Below are 15,474 nucleotides of genomic sequence, written 5' to 3' on the forward strand. Positions count from 1 at the left end.
CCCTGACACTCTCCAGGTTGTTACAAAGAATAAAGCCTTGGCAGTCTGGCCTCCTGGACTGCTAGAGGAGGGCAGTCCAAAGCCTCAAATCAGAAAGCCTCCTTCAAACTCCTAGACCTTGAGGTGACTCTCCTGGGACAGGGGGGTGCCAGCTGGCCTGCTGCGAACACAGAGGCAACAGGAGGACCCGGGCCTCATGCCTGCCAAGGGTAGACTGTAGCCAAGAGCCAGACACATGGCAGTGGAGGAGGAAGCCTGCCCAGAGCTGAGGCCCTGGCACTCCCAGCAGACTTGCCCCCGCCTCCTCTCCCAGCTGCCCCGTGCTCACTAAGAGAACGTGGTACCAGAGGGAGCTTGTGCGGCCCGCGTGTGTCTGCAGGTGTGTCTGAGTCTGCGTATGTCCACGTTTGTGAGGATGCGTGTGCCAGTGAGTGTGTATCTGTGCCAGGGAGTGTGTGTATCTGCGTCAGTGTGTGTCTGTGCCAGTGACTGCGTGTGTTTGTGTGTTGTGGTTTTTTTTTCACAGGAGGGAGGTGAGTGAGAGGCCAGCTTCCTGACAGGGCAGTTGTAAAACATTCATAAAACTTTTATTGGACTTGCCACCCTTCCAGATAAATATTTTTCGATTTTATGGGCTTCTTTTAGGGCCCTGAGCTTAATCATGGCTTTGTAGCTGCCTTTTAAAAAAATTGAATATTGTTTTGGCAAAAGGAGCCCTCTTTCCCTCACCCTCGCCAAAGGCATGCTGCACTCTGAGCTCATAAATTCCTGCCACTCTCAACTCTTGCCCTTTCTCCCTCCATATCCTCACAACCATACTAGGATGAACCTGAAAAAAGAGAAAAGAGGGAGAGAGAGAAGAAAAGATAGCATGTACCCATCTCCCTCCTGTTTCCACATTGCCCACCCCAGCCTTGTGCTGGAGGCACATTGGCTTCAGCTCCTAGTTGTCTACAAAGGAACTTGGTGGAGGGGTCTAGATTGGGACTCTACCTGCTGCCTCCCTGAGAGGCAGACCACCTTGGCTGGCCAGGATGAGGTTTGCACAGCCCCCCTTCCCAACCCTTCCCCCAGCCACACCAGCCTCCTTCCTGCCCCACGGAGGTCCTGAGCGAAGCCCCCTCTTTTGCTCCCCCCTCAGATCTTTGTAGACAGCTCCTTCTTGTCTTGGAGGCCTCAGATTGGCCTCCCTGACCACCCCATCCGAAATAGACTCAGTGCCATCACTCTGTTGCTCTGTGGTACTTCTTCATAGCACTTATCACTCTTGGAAATTTTCACCTTTATTTATTGGTTGTAAGTCTGTCCCTCTTGCAAACTTAACCCATACACTGCTGTATCCCCCACACCTGGAACAGAGTCTGGTGCATTGTAAGTGCTCAGTAGATAAGTGTAAGATGTGCTGAGTGAGTGATACATGGTAGATACCCTCGGGTGGTTGTGATGGGGGTGTAATAATACAAATGGTTACCGTTGTTCAGACCTTGCCTTGTGCTGGATGCTGTTCTAAGTGCTTTCCATTACATTAACTCATTCAGGCCTTACAGACACCCTGTAAAGTGCTGTGGCCATTCGCATTTTTCAGATGAGGAGACTGAGGCACAGAATCAGATGTCTTATATGAAGGCACACTGCTGACCGGAACCCAAGCCAGGGTTTGGATCCTGGCAATCTGGTCCTCAGCCCGAGCTCTTCGCTATTACACTTGACTCCCAGGGAGGACAGCAGTGAGACAGCGTGTGCCCTTTCAGGCTGCCGCTACCTGGCCTGAATCCTGCCCAACAGACATTAGCCAGCACTTGGCGGGCGCCTGCCACTCCTGGCCTTCTGCCAGACCCCGGGCCAGAGGCACTGGGGCTGTAGGGCTGGGGGAAGGGACTCAGGTGCCTTCATGGATGGGCAGGGCACCTGAAAGAGGGGAGCCAGTCCCGGATAAAAGACGAAGTGCATGGCAGTGATAGAAGGTAGCTGGTGGCCCCAGGCACAGCACAGGCCATAAAGGGGCAGCCACAGCCTGGTCCACCTCGCTGATGCAGGAAGGGAATATGAAGATAGGCTTTTCAAAACAAACTAGAGATTCAGGATTGTACATCTAATGTCCTGAGTTTGAGGTTAGTGAATCATTCAGATATTTCAGAAATTCAGGGAGGCTGGTGTCCACTCCCAGGCTGGCATTTTTCTTTTTTGCCTCTGATGAGAATGGTAGGTCTCAGGAAGGAGGACCAGGCACCTCTGCCCGGGGCACAGAGAGAAGCAGCAACTGTGCTTAGCTAGGGAAGAGGCCTTCTCGGAAGAGGGGGCACTGAGCTCAGCCTTGGAGGGTGTAGGAGTCTGCCTGGGGGAGGGTGTTCTAGGCAGGAGGGCCTGGGCACCTTGACTCCTGAAGAGGTTAGGGTTCCCTCTGGGGGATGGCAGGTCTGTGAAGTCTTCCAGCAGGAGCCTAGGGAGCCTGCAGAAGATCTCATGGGCTGCTTTGTGAGGTGCAGGGTCAAGGTGCTTGGGGGTCCAGGCTCTAAGGGCAGAGAGAGATAAGACCATATACAGTGACTGAGTGTATGCTTAGGGCCCAGCCCAGCCCAAGTGACTTCACTAACATAGGCCTCACAGCAACCCTGTTAAGGGGGCACGGTTGTTGCCCCCGCCCCATCTCCTCCCAGCACTCACAGATATGTGCACACCCACATGCACCCATCCACGCGTGCACACGGAAACCAGTTGGTAGGGAGGGAGTACAGGGTGCAGGACCTGAGGCAGCTATATTGTCATTCATCTGCGTGAATGCAGCTGAGGCTGGAGAGGAGCCGTGTGGTGCAGAGCTTTTGCTTCTCCTTCCCCCTCTCTTTCCCCTTCCCCTTTCCCTTTTCTTTCCCCTTCTCCTTCCCCTTCCCCTTCTCTTTCCCCTTCCCTTTCTCTTTCCCCTTCCCCTTCCCTTTCCCCTTCCCCTTCCCCTTCTCTTTCCCCTTCCCCCTCAGCTGGGTTTCTAAGTCCCTGCTGGACCAAGTGCACCTGGGATTTTCTCACTACTCCTCCCACAGTCCGGTGAGGGGCGGCCTGGGAGGGCAGTATTGCTGTCCAGTTTCACAGAGGGCATAACTGAATTCAGAAAGGTTCAGGGCTGGCCCAGGGTTGATCTCACAGTGGCATCAACAGCGAGGCAGCATCCCAGGCCTCCCCCGGGTTTTGTGGGGAGGAGCAGTACCGAATGCCCTCCTACCACTGACTTCTCCGGACCCCACAGTGCTCAGAAATCAGAGAAAGGGCACCAGGTGGCATGTGCAGACACGCTTCTGTGTGCATGGGGCAGTTTGTGGCAGCTCACTCCTCAGTACCAGTAGTGCAGACTACTGACATTTAAGGCCTCCACAAACTTAAATTGGAAGAACAGAAAGGATGAAGGCATTGTCTCCAGGGCTGGGGAAGGCAGGGAGCATCTCCAGAGCCTCTCCCTGTGCCAGGCTCTTGCAGGAATCTGATGTAAATTCACTGCTTCTCTGAGGGGCTTTTCCCCACTCCCCGCCAGAGCAGGGGATTGTTTGGCCCATTTCAGACATAGAAACTGAGGTGCGAGGGGTGTCCCCCAAGTACCCAGCAGAGGTGGGAGCTCCTGACCCTGCAACCTTTCCATGGCTGGCTGGAGTGCAAGGCCAGGCCCAGGAAATGGATCTGGCACAGAGACGCCAGACAGCACAGTACTGTTCTTGGTGCATTCCCTGCCCTCGCAGCCTGGCATATGGTGAAGGCATTGCCAATGTTCGCTGGCATCACTGCTGGTGTTCTTTTTGTGATTATGGAGAACTGCCTGGTGCCCACCTTGGGGCAGTGTGGGTCAGGCCTGCCTCATACAAGACAGTCTTTCCACTTAAGACCTCTCTTATTTAGGCCCCTTTCAGCATCTATCTGGGCAGTAGTCAAGGCCATTGGTTTCCCACCCCATACCCACTTCTGGGACCCAGAGTACAGCAGCCTCCAGGGCTCATCCCTGGGAGTTTCTGGAGATGAGGTACACACCCCACGCTGCCAGAGTTGGGGTGGCAGCCATGCCACACCCTTGCCTTATTCCATCTTCTTCCCGCTTGGAGGCAGCTTTAGCCCCATGTCCTCCACCCACAGCATTGCTCCCAGAGAGAAACAGCAGGGCCCTGGGGTGGCCAGGCCCACAGACAGACTCCAGGCCTGCAGCAGGCAGAGGGCTTTGTAAAGCCCCGGGCCTGAATTTGAATCACTGCTCCCTGGTTACCAGCTATGCAGCCTTGGGCAGCCCCCTCCCCTGACTTATAGGATATCCACTGGCTGTGTAGCCCACCTCACCCCAGCTCTCCCTCCCTCAGAGCACAGCAGGGATCCAGCCAGGCCCAGGCCCTACACTCCAGCCTGCCCTCCCCACCCAGAGACTTTGTCAAACCTCAGTCCAAGGCTCTGCCAGATAGAGTCCCCGGGAGCACCTCTGCCTGGGCTCACCTTATGGACATTCTGCCACTCAGAGGCAGCTCAGCTCCATCCCCAGGTTTCAGGGCCCCTGCCCAGCACTTGGCCCATTCCCCCTGAACAGTTAGGCACCCACATGGCTGATCCTGCCTGTGCTGATAGGGAGCATGAGCTGAGGGGAAGGGACTAGGGTCCAGGTTCCCTGTGTGCTGAGGAGAAGGCCTCCAGGGCTGGTTGGGCTCCGCATGTGGGACAAGAGGCCAGAGCACTCCGCCTCCTCGCCAGCCCAACCTCCTCTGATGTCCTGTTCCCCAAGTCTCCTGTAAATTGACAGGACCTTCCCCTGCTTCCTGACTGTGGGAGGGTGATCAGGAGCCAGGCTGGCAGATAGGCGAGCTCTGACCTCCTTGGAGAGGGTGGTTGCCCTTGGGAAAGAGCCAGCTCTCAGGACCTGGCCCACCAGCAGACCAGACAGGGTACAGGCGGGCTGAGGTTGCCAGTAGTGCTGTTTCCTGGGGCTGCTGGCCACTGCTGCAGACTGTCTCCTAGGGACAGAGTCTGGATGTGGGGCAGAGAGTGTAGACTCTTGGTTGTCATAGAGGAGGAAGCCTAAGAAAGTATGAGACAGGGCTGGACCAAGATGTTAAGCCTATTGCTGAGAACTAAAGCAAAAGTAGGATTTGCCGGATAGATAACATCATGGGGCACCTCTGGCTGAAGGAGCACCTGCGTAGAGCCAGGGCAGAGATGAGTGGGGGACCCTGCACAGGGCTGGGTGGTGGGACCCTGCGCAGGGGTGAGCGGTGCTGGTGAGGAAGCGCTGGGTCTGCAGGAAGCAGTGGGTAAAGGGTTGCTCAGAGGAATTTGGACACCTGCTGAGGAATGGCTGGAGAGTTCTAAGCCGGGAGAGATGATCAGGTTTTGTTACAGAGGAATCTCTTTAGCAACAGACGCAAGGACAGGTGAGAAGAGGGAGCTGGTGGGAGAGAAGCCTGGTGACTCATGTCAGGGGGCCAGTGCCCACGGCCTTGGTGCCAAGACCCTGCTCATGCAGGGCCTGCTGGGGTGCAGAGAAAAGGGACCCTCAAGGCAAGCACCCAGAGATGCAAGGTGGGCTCCCCTCTTGCGGCTGTGAAGCTTCAGGTGAGAGTTTGAGCTTTCAGGCTGCGCACCAGGGATGGCTTCAGTTACCTGCCATAGCCTCTTCAGGGGGACTTGGCCCCACCCCAGGTGAGCATCATGCCTGCCCTGGGCCTCTGCCAAGAGGGATGAATAGGAGCCAATGTTGGATGGTGTTGGGTAGTTAACAGCCACCACCAGCCCCACACCAACTGTAGCTGTCCCTCATCTCCCCACCCTCTCCTGTCGTGTGACAACAAATTTTCCTTTGCTTCAGCTGCTCCTCTAATAATTGAGTCCTTGTCTGATTCTCGAGATCAAGTTATTCCTATTTCAGAACGTTTTTGTTTTTGCCTTAAAACAAAACATTCCTTCCACTTAATGCACTGGTTTTCCCTCCCCATGCACCTCCAATCTCCAAAGCCTTGACTGACTACATTTTCATTTCAATTTACATGGTGTGGGAAAGATTTCTGCAAAGAGTCCTTTTTTGTTTTAGAATAATTCATCATTGCTGCTGAAAAGCTTAATGTAAGTTAAAGGAGGAATTAAGTAACATTAAGACATCACAATGGAGGTGCAGGTGCCCACTGCCTCACGTCCCCGCAAGCAAAGGGGCCACGTGGAGCCTGTTGAGTGTGCACTCAAGAACCCCCAAAAGCGTGGTTCCCGTAAAGGGCCTATTTTGTCTCCTGCCTTCCCCTAATTCCTTTTGCTGCAGGGACAGTGGAGTACACGTCTGATAAAAACTTAATCTCCGTATCTTTTTAAAGCAAATTGCATCTTTGTCTATATACGGGATCCATAGCAAGAAGAGAAAGCAGGAAAACCAGGCATCCCTCCCCTCCAGCCAGATGCTTAAAGGCTTCAGCTCCCAAAGATAAATTCAGAAAACCAGACCTGACCAGGAGATGGCAGAGAATTCCAAAGTCTCCAGAGTCCAGGGATTCAGCAGGAAGTGAGCTGACTTCCTCTGCCCAAGCCCTCACACTGGCCCCTGTCACTGACCCAGCTCTCCCTAGCCACTGGGCAGTTCCAGCGCTGTGCTGGCGTCTCCATCCCTGCTAGCTCTGTCAGAGCTCAGCTTTTACAGGGCGCACACCACCCTGGCTGGCTGGCAGGCAGAGGGGTCTGAGTTCAAACCTCAGTTCCGCCACTGACTACTATGGGCTGTGGCAAGTCCTCACACTTTGATGCGCCTCAGCTGGTCACCTGCCAGATGGAGCAGCAGCAGCAGCCCTGTGCATATCAGACATGACTGGTCCTGCCCTGGGTCAGACCCTTACACTCTGGCCCATTTCTGCCCCCTAACTTCTCTCCCAGTTATGCCCACTCCTAGCTGCCCACCCTGCATAGGTTGCCATGTTAGCCACATGGGAGGGGTCTTGTCAGGCCCTGTGCTGCCAAACCCCCCATGATCACCTGTGACCTATTCGGGGTGGCTTCATAACCAAGGACAGGTGGGCAGAGACCCCTCTCTTTAGGTGTAGTGTGGTACTGGAGCTCACTGGGTAAGGGTTGCAGCAGCCTTGTTTGAGGGGCCTCAGCCCTAATACTCAGGACCACCTCATTGAAGGAAGTCCCCCCCTTTGGGCAGCCCCACCTGCTCACAGGCCGAGCATCCAATCCAGACTTGAGGCCTAGTTGAAGTCAAGGTCCTGTGCCCACGCCACCCCGACCACCCCATATGTCAGCCCAGCCCAGCTGCCAGGCATGTCCCTCTGAGCTCCACCACCCATCCCATCATCACCACGATGCTGACCCCACAAAGGGTCCTGCCCCTTGCCCTGGCTCTCTTTCTGCCCTGTCATTTCAACTCTCTCCAGAGCTGCTTTATCCAGGAGGGGGGAGCGCTAGAGTGGCTGGACTTAGCTGGGGGCCAGTGACCCCAAGCTGCTTGCAAGGGTTCGGTTCCCACTGGGAGGATACAAGCCACCCACCAGCATGGAGGCCCCTTTTCCAGTCTGGCCCCCAACATGAAAGCGGCACCAGCAATTGGAGGCAATTTGCCGGCCTTTGATGGCCATGTCAGGGCGGCACCCTCAGCCAGGGCTTGGGAAACAGTTGTGCTTCCCACACTCTTCCCTGATTACCCCCAGCCCGAGCCAAGACCCAGCAGCCTCCAGCCCATTGTGCCTTTGTGTGGAGCTGGCACTCAGTGAGAAAGGCCAGCCGGGCCCTGGGAGAGTGTCCCCAAGAAAAGCCACGGGCAGCAACGTCACCCCCAGGGTCATGTCAGCCTGCCCCCACTGCCTTCTTGGTCTGCTCATCCGGAGTGGAGCAGGGCCCCTGGCTCTAAGAACCCCCAGGTTTGGGAAGAAGGAGCAGGGGGTGTCTGCTGCACCCTGGGGATGATGGCCGCAGTGTGAACTTCACACATGTAGTACATTTCCCCTCGTGTCCACCCTGCAAGGTGGGGAGCCAGGCTCCAGACCACATCGCGGGGGCTGCTCTCTCAGCCTGGGCTTCTCCCTGGGCCACTGGCTTGCAGACTGGCAATCCCTAGTTCTGGAGGCCGGCCTGTGTTGGAGCACTTCTCTTCCCTCCGCTGCCCTGCGCTCCTGGGTGAGACTGTGCTCATTCCCTTTGTTTTCATCCAGCAAACCCACCCTGAGGCCTGTGCCTTCCCCTGGAGACAGTGGCTGAGCAGGAGCTGGCCATACAGAAAAGGCAAGAAGAGTGTTGCAGACAAAGGGAGTGTGTGTTAGGAGAGCCTGTTTGGTTTCTTTTGGCTGGAGCTAGCAGCATGGTTGGAGACGGGGGGGGGGGGGGGGGGGGGGGGGGGGGGGGGCAGGGAGTGAGCAGGGGTGAGGCGCAGAGGGAGGCGCATGGTGGATGATGCAGGGCCCCGGCTGCCAAATAAGAGGACTCTACTGCTGGTGGTGGAACCGATCCCAGATGGTGCAACTGTGCCTTAAGGCGGCCCTTCCACTGCGGGGGAGGGGCCAGAGAGGGCAAAGATGGAGAGCAGGGGGTGGGCCTTTGGGAGGTTGTAGAGGGCAAATTCCTAAGCCTGTGCCTCTCAGTTACTGCTCTTGGTGCAGCAGCAATGTCAGAAACATGGATTTCCAGGGCCAGGAAATGGCCAGGAACAACACCTGCCCCCGAGGTTCTGTTCAGCCGCATCTCTCACTGGGCAGAGCCAGAGAGCTGCAGAGACCCAAACCATGGCCTAGAAATGGCAGCAAGCTTCCTGGCCCAGGCAGCTCTGAGAGCTTCACCACCTGCCCTCCCTCCCTTCCCATCCCCAGGGGGCCCTCTCCCCATCCCTGCTGCCTCCCCAAGTGCCCATGTACTCAGCAGCCAGACTGCACTGGGTGGGCACTGCCTCCTCTGGGCTCGGACGTGTGTGCAGCAGGACATGCCAGTAGCCCTGCAGTAGATGTCCTCTGAGTACCTAGGGCATGATAGACACCTTGGGAAACAGAAAAATAGAAGGAAAATAAAGGATTGCTTGTAACTGCACTGCTGACCCCAGGTGGCCTAATGGGTAGCCTTCTAGGCTTTTCTTTCTGCATCCCAGAGCTGGAACAGAACTCTTGCAAACATTTTGATAACTGCAGTTTTATTTTATTTTATTTTTTAAATATGTCTTTACTGATTTCAGAGAGAGGAAGGGAGAGGGAGAGAGATAGAAACATCAATGATGAGAGAGTTACTTATCAGCTGCCTCCTGCACCCCCCCTACTGGGGATCAAGTTCACAACCCGGGCATGTGCCCTGACCGGGAATCGAACCGTGATCTCCTGGATCCTAGGTCGGTGCTCAACTGCTAAGCTACTCCTGGCCAGGGGATTCCTGTCGTTTTTTAATTAACATTGTAACATCAGTCTGCCTTGTGTAGCTTTAAACTCTTCTCAGGTATCACTTTTCATCTCCTGGAACATTTTGCCACAGCAAATGCATGCTGGTCCTGTCCTGACTGCCTTCCTCTTAGTCTCAGCGAGTTCTCCCCTGTGGGCACACAGACCTGGAATCAGGCAGCCTCACTGTCAGTCCATCTCTGCCACTCTAGAGCTGAGTGACCTGGGGCCAGTTACTCTTCTTCTGGGCCTGTCTCTTCCACATTGCGTTGTGAAGATTAAGTGCCGTGGTGTGTGGTGACACAAATCTCAGGTTGCCTGATAGGACTGAATTCCTAGAAGTAGGTCCTGGGTCCATGCTGTGACCATCTGGGGAGCTTAGCAGCCAGTTCTTGCCCCGTGAGGCCTCACCCAGTCCTGATTCTTCAGCAGTGTTCTTTGAGCACCTGCTATATAGGTGACTATTCTAGGCCCTGGGATTATAGCGGGAATAGAGAAAAAAATCCCTGCCAGGTAGGATTTGTATTTCAGCAGGGGCAGACAACAATGTCAAACGAGGAAATAATAGCACATGGTGGAAGGTGATAATAGCTATGGAAAATAGAGTGGGCTAGGAGTGGTTAGGGCAGCAGGGGGCTGAAGGTGATGGGGAAGGCCGCAGCAGGAGGTAACACTCTTGCAGTGAGTCCAAGGAAGTGAACCTGAGAGCCATCGGGACTCCTGGGGGAAGAATCGTCAAATGCACAGGCCCAGGTTGGGAGTGTGCCTGGTGTGTTGGGGATTGGGGGGTGAGACAGTTTAAGATGCAATATAGCCAGGTCACATGGGAAGAAAGGGATGCAGGAGCCATCCCAGGAGGGGCCACACAATGTCGCTCAACCCACATGACCTCTCAGAGGGAGGTCCCTAAGAGAGGATGGCAGCTCCATGAGAATGGGACAATCCTGCTTGCCTCTGTCCCCAAGGCCTACAGGAAATGCTTAGGAACCACTGGTGGACACTGGGCAGATGGACATTTGGCACTCGGCCACACCCTCACCACTGATCCCCAAGTTGGTGCATGGCTGCTGCAGGTCTCCAAGGCCCTCCCTGTTTGGGGCTGCTGCAGAGCAGGGCACATGAGGCACCTTGTGGATGTGGTACACTGTGGGCCACACACCTTCATCCAACCTCGAGTGTCACACTCATTCCCACTTAGGACCTGGCACTCAAACTCCCTTTGCTACAGACCCTTGCCCAAGATCCCCATGTAGCTGGCCCCGTAACACCTGGCCCCAGTTCCAGCATTCTTCCTCAGAGAAGTCTGCCCTTGACACATGGAGCCGGGCTGCCCTTTGCTCCCAGGAACAGTGGTTTTGTTTCCTTGGTTGTCTGGTGACTATCTGGATTACTTTGCTGGCTTGATTACTGTCTGCTCCTTCTCAGAGTAGTAAACTTCGTGGGGGTTGGGCCCTGGTCTGCACATTCACCAGCAGTGTTTCCTAGTCCTGGAGCGTCCTGAATGTTTTCGAGCGAAAGGCCAGGGCAGGTAGGAAAAAACTCAGCATAGCTCAAGGCTGAGTGCCCATGAGTCTGGTTGGTGTGGGCAGCTGACCTGCCCTTTACTTCCCTCCATTTGCCATTGGCTAAGGGGGAAAAAAGGCCACTGTGAACAAAGCAGTTCCCCGTGACATTTGCCATGAATCCAAACAGCCCAGTAGCCTCGGCGGACAGGTCTGTATGGGTCAGGCTTTCTAAGCGTTGTGTCCAGGCCACCCTGGAATCGAGTGGTGGGAAACAAGCCTTGCCACCTCAGAAGAGCAACTAAATGGCCACGTCTTTGCCAGTGCCAGACAGGTTTTCTGGCTCTGCCGCCTTTGGGCAGTGGGAGGTATGCACTGTGTGTAACGAGAGCCATCGCAGGCAAGATGGGCCTGCCGATTGGGCCACGCCTGTCTCCCAGCCAGACGCAGACATGGGGGAGCCCCCTTCCTCTTCAGCCATCAGACCTCCTGGCACCAGAGGGAGACAGGCCGCCCATGTCATTTGTCAGCGTCTGGTGCCGGCCACCTTCTCTGTTTGCAGAAGGAAGGCCAGATACCTGCAGGCCTGGCACTTGCTCGTAGGGGCTGGCCCAGGGCCATTCCCATGCCCCGCACCCCATCCCGGAGGTGCGCAGACCAACAGGGTGTTCAGCCTGTGATTAGATACTTTGCTGCAGAAGGTACCTTGCTGCAGAACGGCACCTCCCCTTGGTACAGACCCCCAGTGTTCTGGAGCCCATTAATATCATCTGTGTCCCAGCCTTCCCAGATGAGGCAGGCTTTGGGATGGCTGATGGCCGGCAGTCTCACCTCTGCCTGGGGAGAGGGAGACTGAGTCCTTCCTGCAGTGGATAGGGCTGTTCCTTACCGACTCTACAGGTGTCCCATGAGCCAGTCTCCTGGCCACCTTTTAAATGTCCAGGAGCTGCAGGGCTGGTGTAACATGTTCTCATAGCCTGCATTCCCCTGCAGCCCATTTTTAGAATCTGCTAAAGGTGGACTCCTCCTAGAAGGATGAGCTAGAGGGCACTGGCCTGCATTTGCCATTGGATGTAGGTCCCGGGTTAAATCCTGGCTCTTCTGGGCTCAACGTGGGGCCTCGAGTGAGTCACTGCCCTCTTGAGACTCCGATTTCTCATCTGCAAATGGAAAGAGTTGCTGAAATCTTCAGCAAGCAGCATGGAGTGCCTGGTTTCAGCAGGAGCTAACGACCTGCCCCTGCCGCCCAGCACTCCCTGCCTGGTCGAGACACACCAGGCCAGGTCCTCTCGCACTGAGGCTAATGCCTGAGCTCCATGGTTTCTCTTCGGGGCTAACCCAGGCAGGACTGGGCCACAGAGGAACCCCTTCAGATGCCAGCAGACGCAGAGTTGGGTATGCAGGGAGGGGAGCCCTTGGCCTGTGCTTATCCCCAACTTCCTGCTGGCTCTGGACACCTTGCCTCTAAAACCACTGGTTGATGAAGCCCTCTGAGCAAATCAAAAGTGGCATGCCCTCTCTGGGGGATACAGGGGCCCACCAGGGCCCCGTGTTTGGCAAGCAGGGTGTGGGCCAGGCTCCACACCACTTGCCCCTCACCAGATCATGAAGACTTCATACCCAGCTCCTCCAGTAGAAGTTCCAGGCACTGCCACCTGCTGGGCTTCCCTGCACCGTGCCCATCCACGGTGCCCCCTCAGCTCAGCCTTGCCACAGCCCTGCCAGCTTACTCCCACCAGGACTCCGAGTGGGGTTGTGATACTCACAGAGGGCGAGTGGCTGTTCCAGGGCACTCCACAGATGTCGAGCTGAGATGGGGCCTAGCCCCCTGTGCTCAGGACCAGGTCTTGTCCAGGCCGGCAGCTCTCAAGAAGGCTACACAGTACTGCCACCAAGCAGATACCTCATAAAGACAAGCCTCTGAGAAAGAGTACTGCAGCCTGGTGTTTCAGGATTATTGGGGCAGGAAGGGAAGGGTATTTAAGGCAGCAGGAACAGTATATGCAGAGGCTCAAATGTGATGGGAGCCCAGGAGCAGCCCTGTGTTCAAGGCTGTAGAGAAAGCACCAAAAAAGTGGCAGTGGGGCTGGAGGAGCTGGGTGGGCGTTAGTCAGGCGTCAGAGGAAACAGGTTTCTGCTCAGTGGTTTGGCTGGAGGGAGTGAAGAGAGAGTCTGTGCGGGGGCATGGGAGGTAACGGAGCTGGTAAGACATGGTGGGAAGCAAGGAGGCCTGGGGGCAGGGGACAGCATCTTCCAGAGCCCAGGGAGAAGGACCCCCAACAGAAGTTCTGGCCAAGGATGTGGGGTCAACACCCCAGCTGCTCTCTCCTCCCTCCCTCTGATACGCTAGTGTTTCCATTCGCTAAACCCAACTAGAGGCCAGAGGGCGCGGGCGCCCACAAAATCGTCCGCAGAGGCAGCCTCCTAGGCCATGGAAGGGTGGAGAGTGGAAAACACTGAGGCCAGTGGGCCTCCGTTTCAGGGTGTGGGTCTTAGCATGAGTGTGTTGGGAAGCAACAGAACCATTAGAGCAGAGGAAGGACATGGCCACTGGGTATGGGGTTGATCCCCACAGGGCCCTGAGTGCAGGGTGGAAGGGTGGGCAAGGGACCCGGAGACCAAGGTGGGAAGCTCTGCTGAGCTCCAAGCTGATGGACCAGTGGCATGGATGAGCCCAGGGGGAGGGGCTAGCATGCAGATTTAGGTGACAACGTGGACCGCAGGCCTTGAGGGTCCACTGGCTGGGGAGGGAAGCAGAAGGGACCTTGGGGCCCTGGCTCAACCTAAGGGCGTGTGAAGGTGGGCCAGTACAGATGCCCATCCAGGGTGGTGAGTGGGTAGGCTGAGGAGTGGCGGAGTGACAGGCTTTCCCTCTGTGCCTTGCAGGTGGCCTCAGCCCCGAGTCCAAGAAGATCCTGGCACCTGCACTCAAGAAGCGGAGTCGGGCTAGCAAAGGGGAGGTGGCCAAGCAGGAGGAGGGTGTGGAGCGGCCGGAGCCTACGCAGCACGTGACACTAAGCCTGTCTTTTAAGCGTTACGTCTTCGACACCCACAAGCATATGGTCCAGTCTCCCTGAATGACTCCAGGGCCACCTTGCCTGGGCCTAGGCTGGGCCACAGTGCCAAACGCCCAACCAGATGTGCCTCGACCTCCTGAAGTCCCTCCCCACAGCTCTGCAGGCAGCAGGCAGTCTCCTCCTGCTAGAGGACAGCACCCAAGGAAGAGTGGGACTCAGCTGGAGAGCTGGTTGCCGCTGAGGGCCTCACTGGCCCTCAGAGGGGCCCAGACATCAGGCAGCCGAGTACTTGCTAACTGCAAATAAATGTCTTGTGGTGCCCCCCACACATACTGCTCATCTCTCTGTGACTTCAACTGAGGGCCCCCCCCGCCCCCCGCCAACCAGGAATGTAAAGGGAACCACCATGTCTCCTGCTGGGGGCACTGGGGGAAGAACCCAACTCAGAGCCCGATGGACTGAGAAATCCACAAGGTGTTGGGCCCTTAAACTAGACTGGGTGCCCCCAGAGTCTCCTGGGCCTTAAGGGAGATGGGGGTTCTCTGGGCAGCCAAATTCAGGAAGGACACTCAAGGGATGTCAGGGAGCATCGGGGCACCGGGTGTTGGGCTGGAGAGGTTGCTCATTCATCCCGACTCCAGGTGTCCCTATGCCACTGCCCTGGAGTTTGGGACCCACTCCCCAAGTGTGGAGGTGAGGGGGGTCACAGCTCTGCCCAAAGCAAGCTGTAGGCCAGGGGGTGGGAGCGTCGCCCCTGCTCTTCTTCCCCCTGCATCCACAGACCACCCCACTTTGAGGCCCAAGCTGTGGATACTCAGAAAAGGGTGAAATGGCAGAACTGACTGAGGGGAAATCAAAGCTTTTAAAGACATCCGAAGGACGAACAGATGTTCCAACGTTCCTTTATTTGGCCTCCAGAAAGACGCAGAGGCCACCCTTTTATCCCGGTAATCAGTGCATTATGCTCTAATTTGCAAAAATGACATTAAAAATATGAGCAGGGACAGGTTTCGATCAAATGACTTGGCAGTGTTGAGCCCTGGAGCTTCTGACAGAGGAAGGGGAGTGGCGCTGCAGAACACGCTGTCCCTGTGCGGTGGCTGGCGCAGGCAGCCCACATTACATACACCAGCCGCAGGGCCCCGAGAGAGAGAGGGTGCAGGTGGAGGTGGCTGGCCAGTGACCCTCACTGGCCCTCAGAGGGACCCAGACCTCAGTCAGAGCAGCAGCCAAGGACCATAGCTGAGGGCTGGGTGGGCAGGGAGTGTCCAGGCCCAGCCCCCAGCTCCCCCTGTGCTGTGAATGAACTTGGAGGAGAGTTTGGGGAGAGCAAAGTGTTGCCCTGACCACAGCTCCTGCTGCTGCTGTGGGGGCTCCCCAGGGATTCGACCTCCAGCTCCTGGGGGCTCCACTGCCACCACCTGAGGGGATGCCTCCAGTAACATCGGTGGGCCTGTTGCATGGCCCTCCCCCCACTGTGGGCCAGGCTTTGGCCCTCCTTGTGTAGCCCCCACCCCTGCGCTGCAGACCATCTCCTTGGGCAGATGGTGCCACTGAGCTGAGGCTGATCTAGCTCAGGGAGGCAGTGAGCTCCCAGGGAGCACTCAG

General features: G+C 56.4%; 1 protein-coding gene across 1 annotated transcript in view; it reads left to right on the top strand.

Annotated features, from left to right (window-relative positions):
* Window positions 1–14,869, top strand: part of EEFSEC (eukaryotic elongation factor, selenocysteine-tRNA specific) — a 220,794-nt gene extending 205,925 nt beyond the window's left edge. Inside the window, exon 7 of the mRNA XM_081149086.1 lies at window positions 13,736–14,869. Within this exon, the coding sequence (XP_081005212.1) occupies window positions 13,736–13,926 (191 nt within the window). The 3' untranslated portion in view covers window positions 13,927–14,869. The remainder of the gene's footprint in view (window positions 1–13,735) is intronic.
* Window positions 14,870–15,474: the final 605 nt, after the last annotated feature.

This window comes from Miniopterus schreibersii, assembly GCF_964146895.1.
Source record: "Miniopterus schreibersii genome assembly, chromosome: 10".
Classification (NCBI taxonomy): domain Eukaryota; kingdom Metazoa; phylum Chordata; class Mammalia; order Chiroptera; family Miniopteridae; genus Miniopterus; species Miniopterus schreibersii.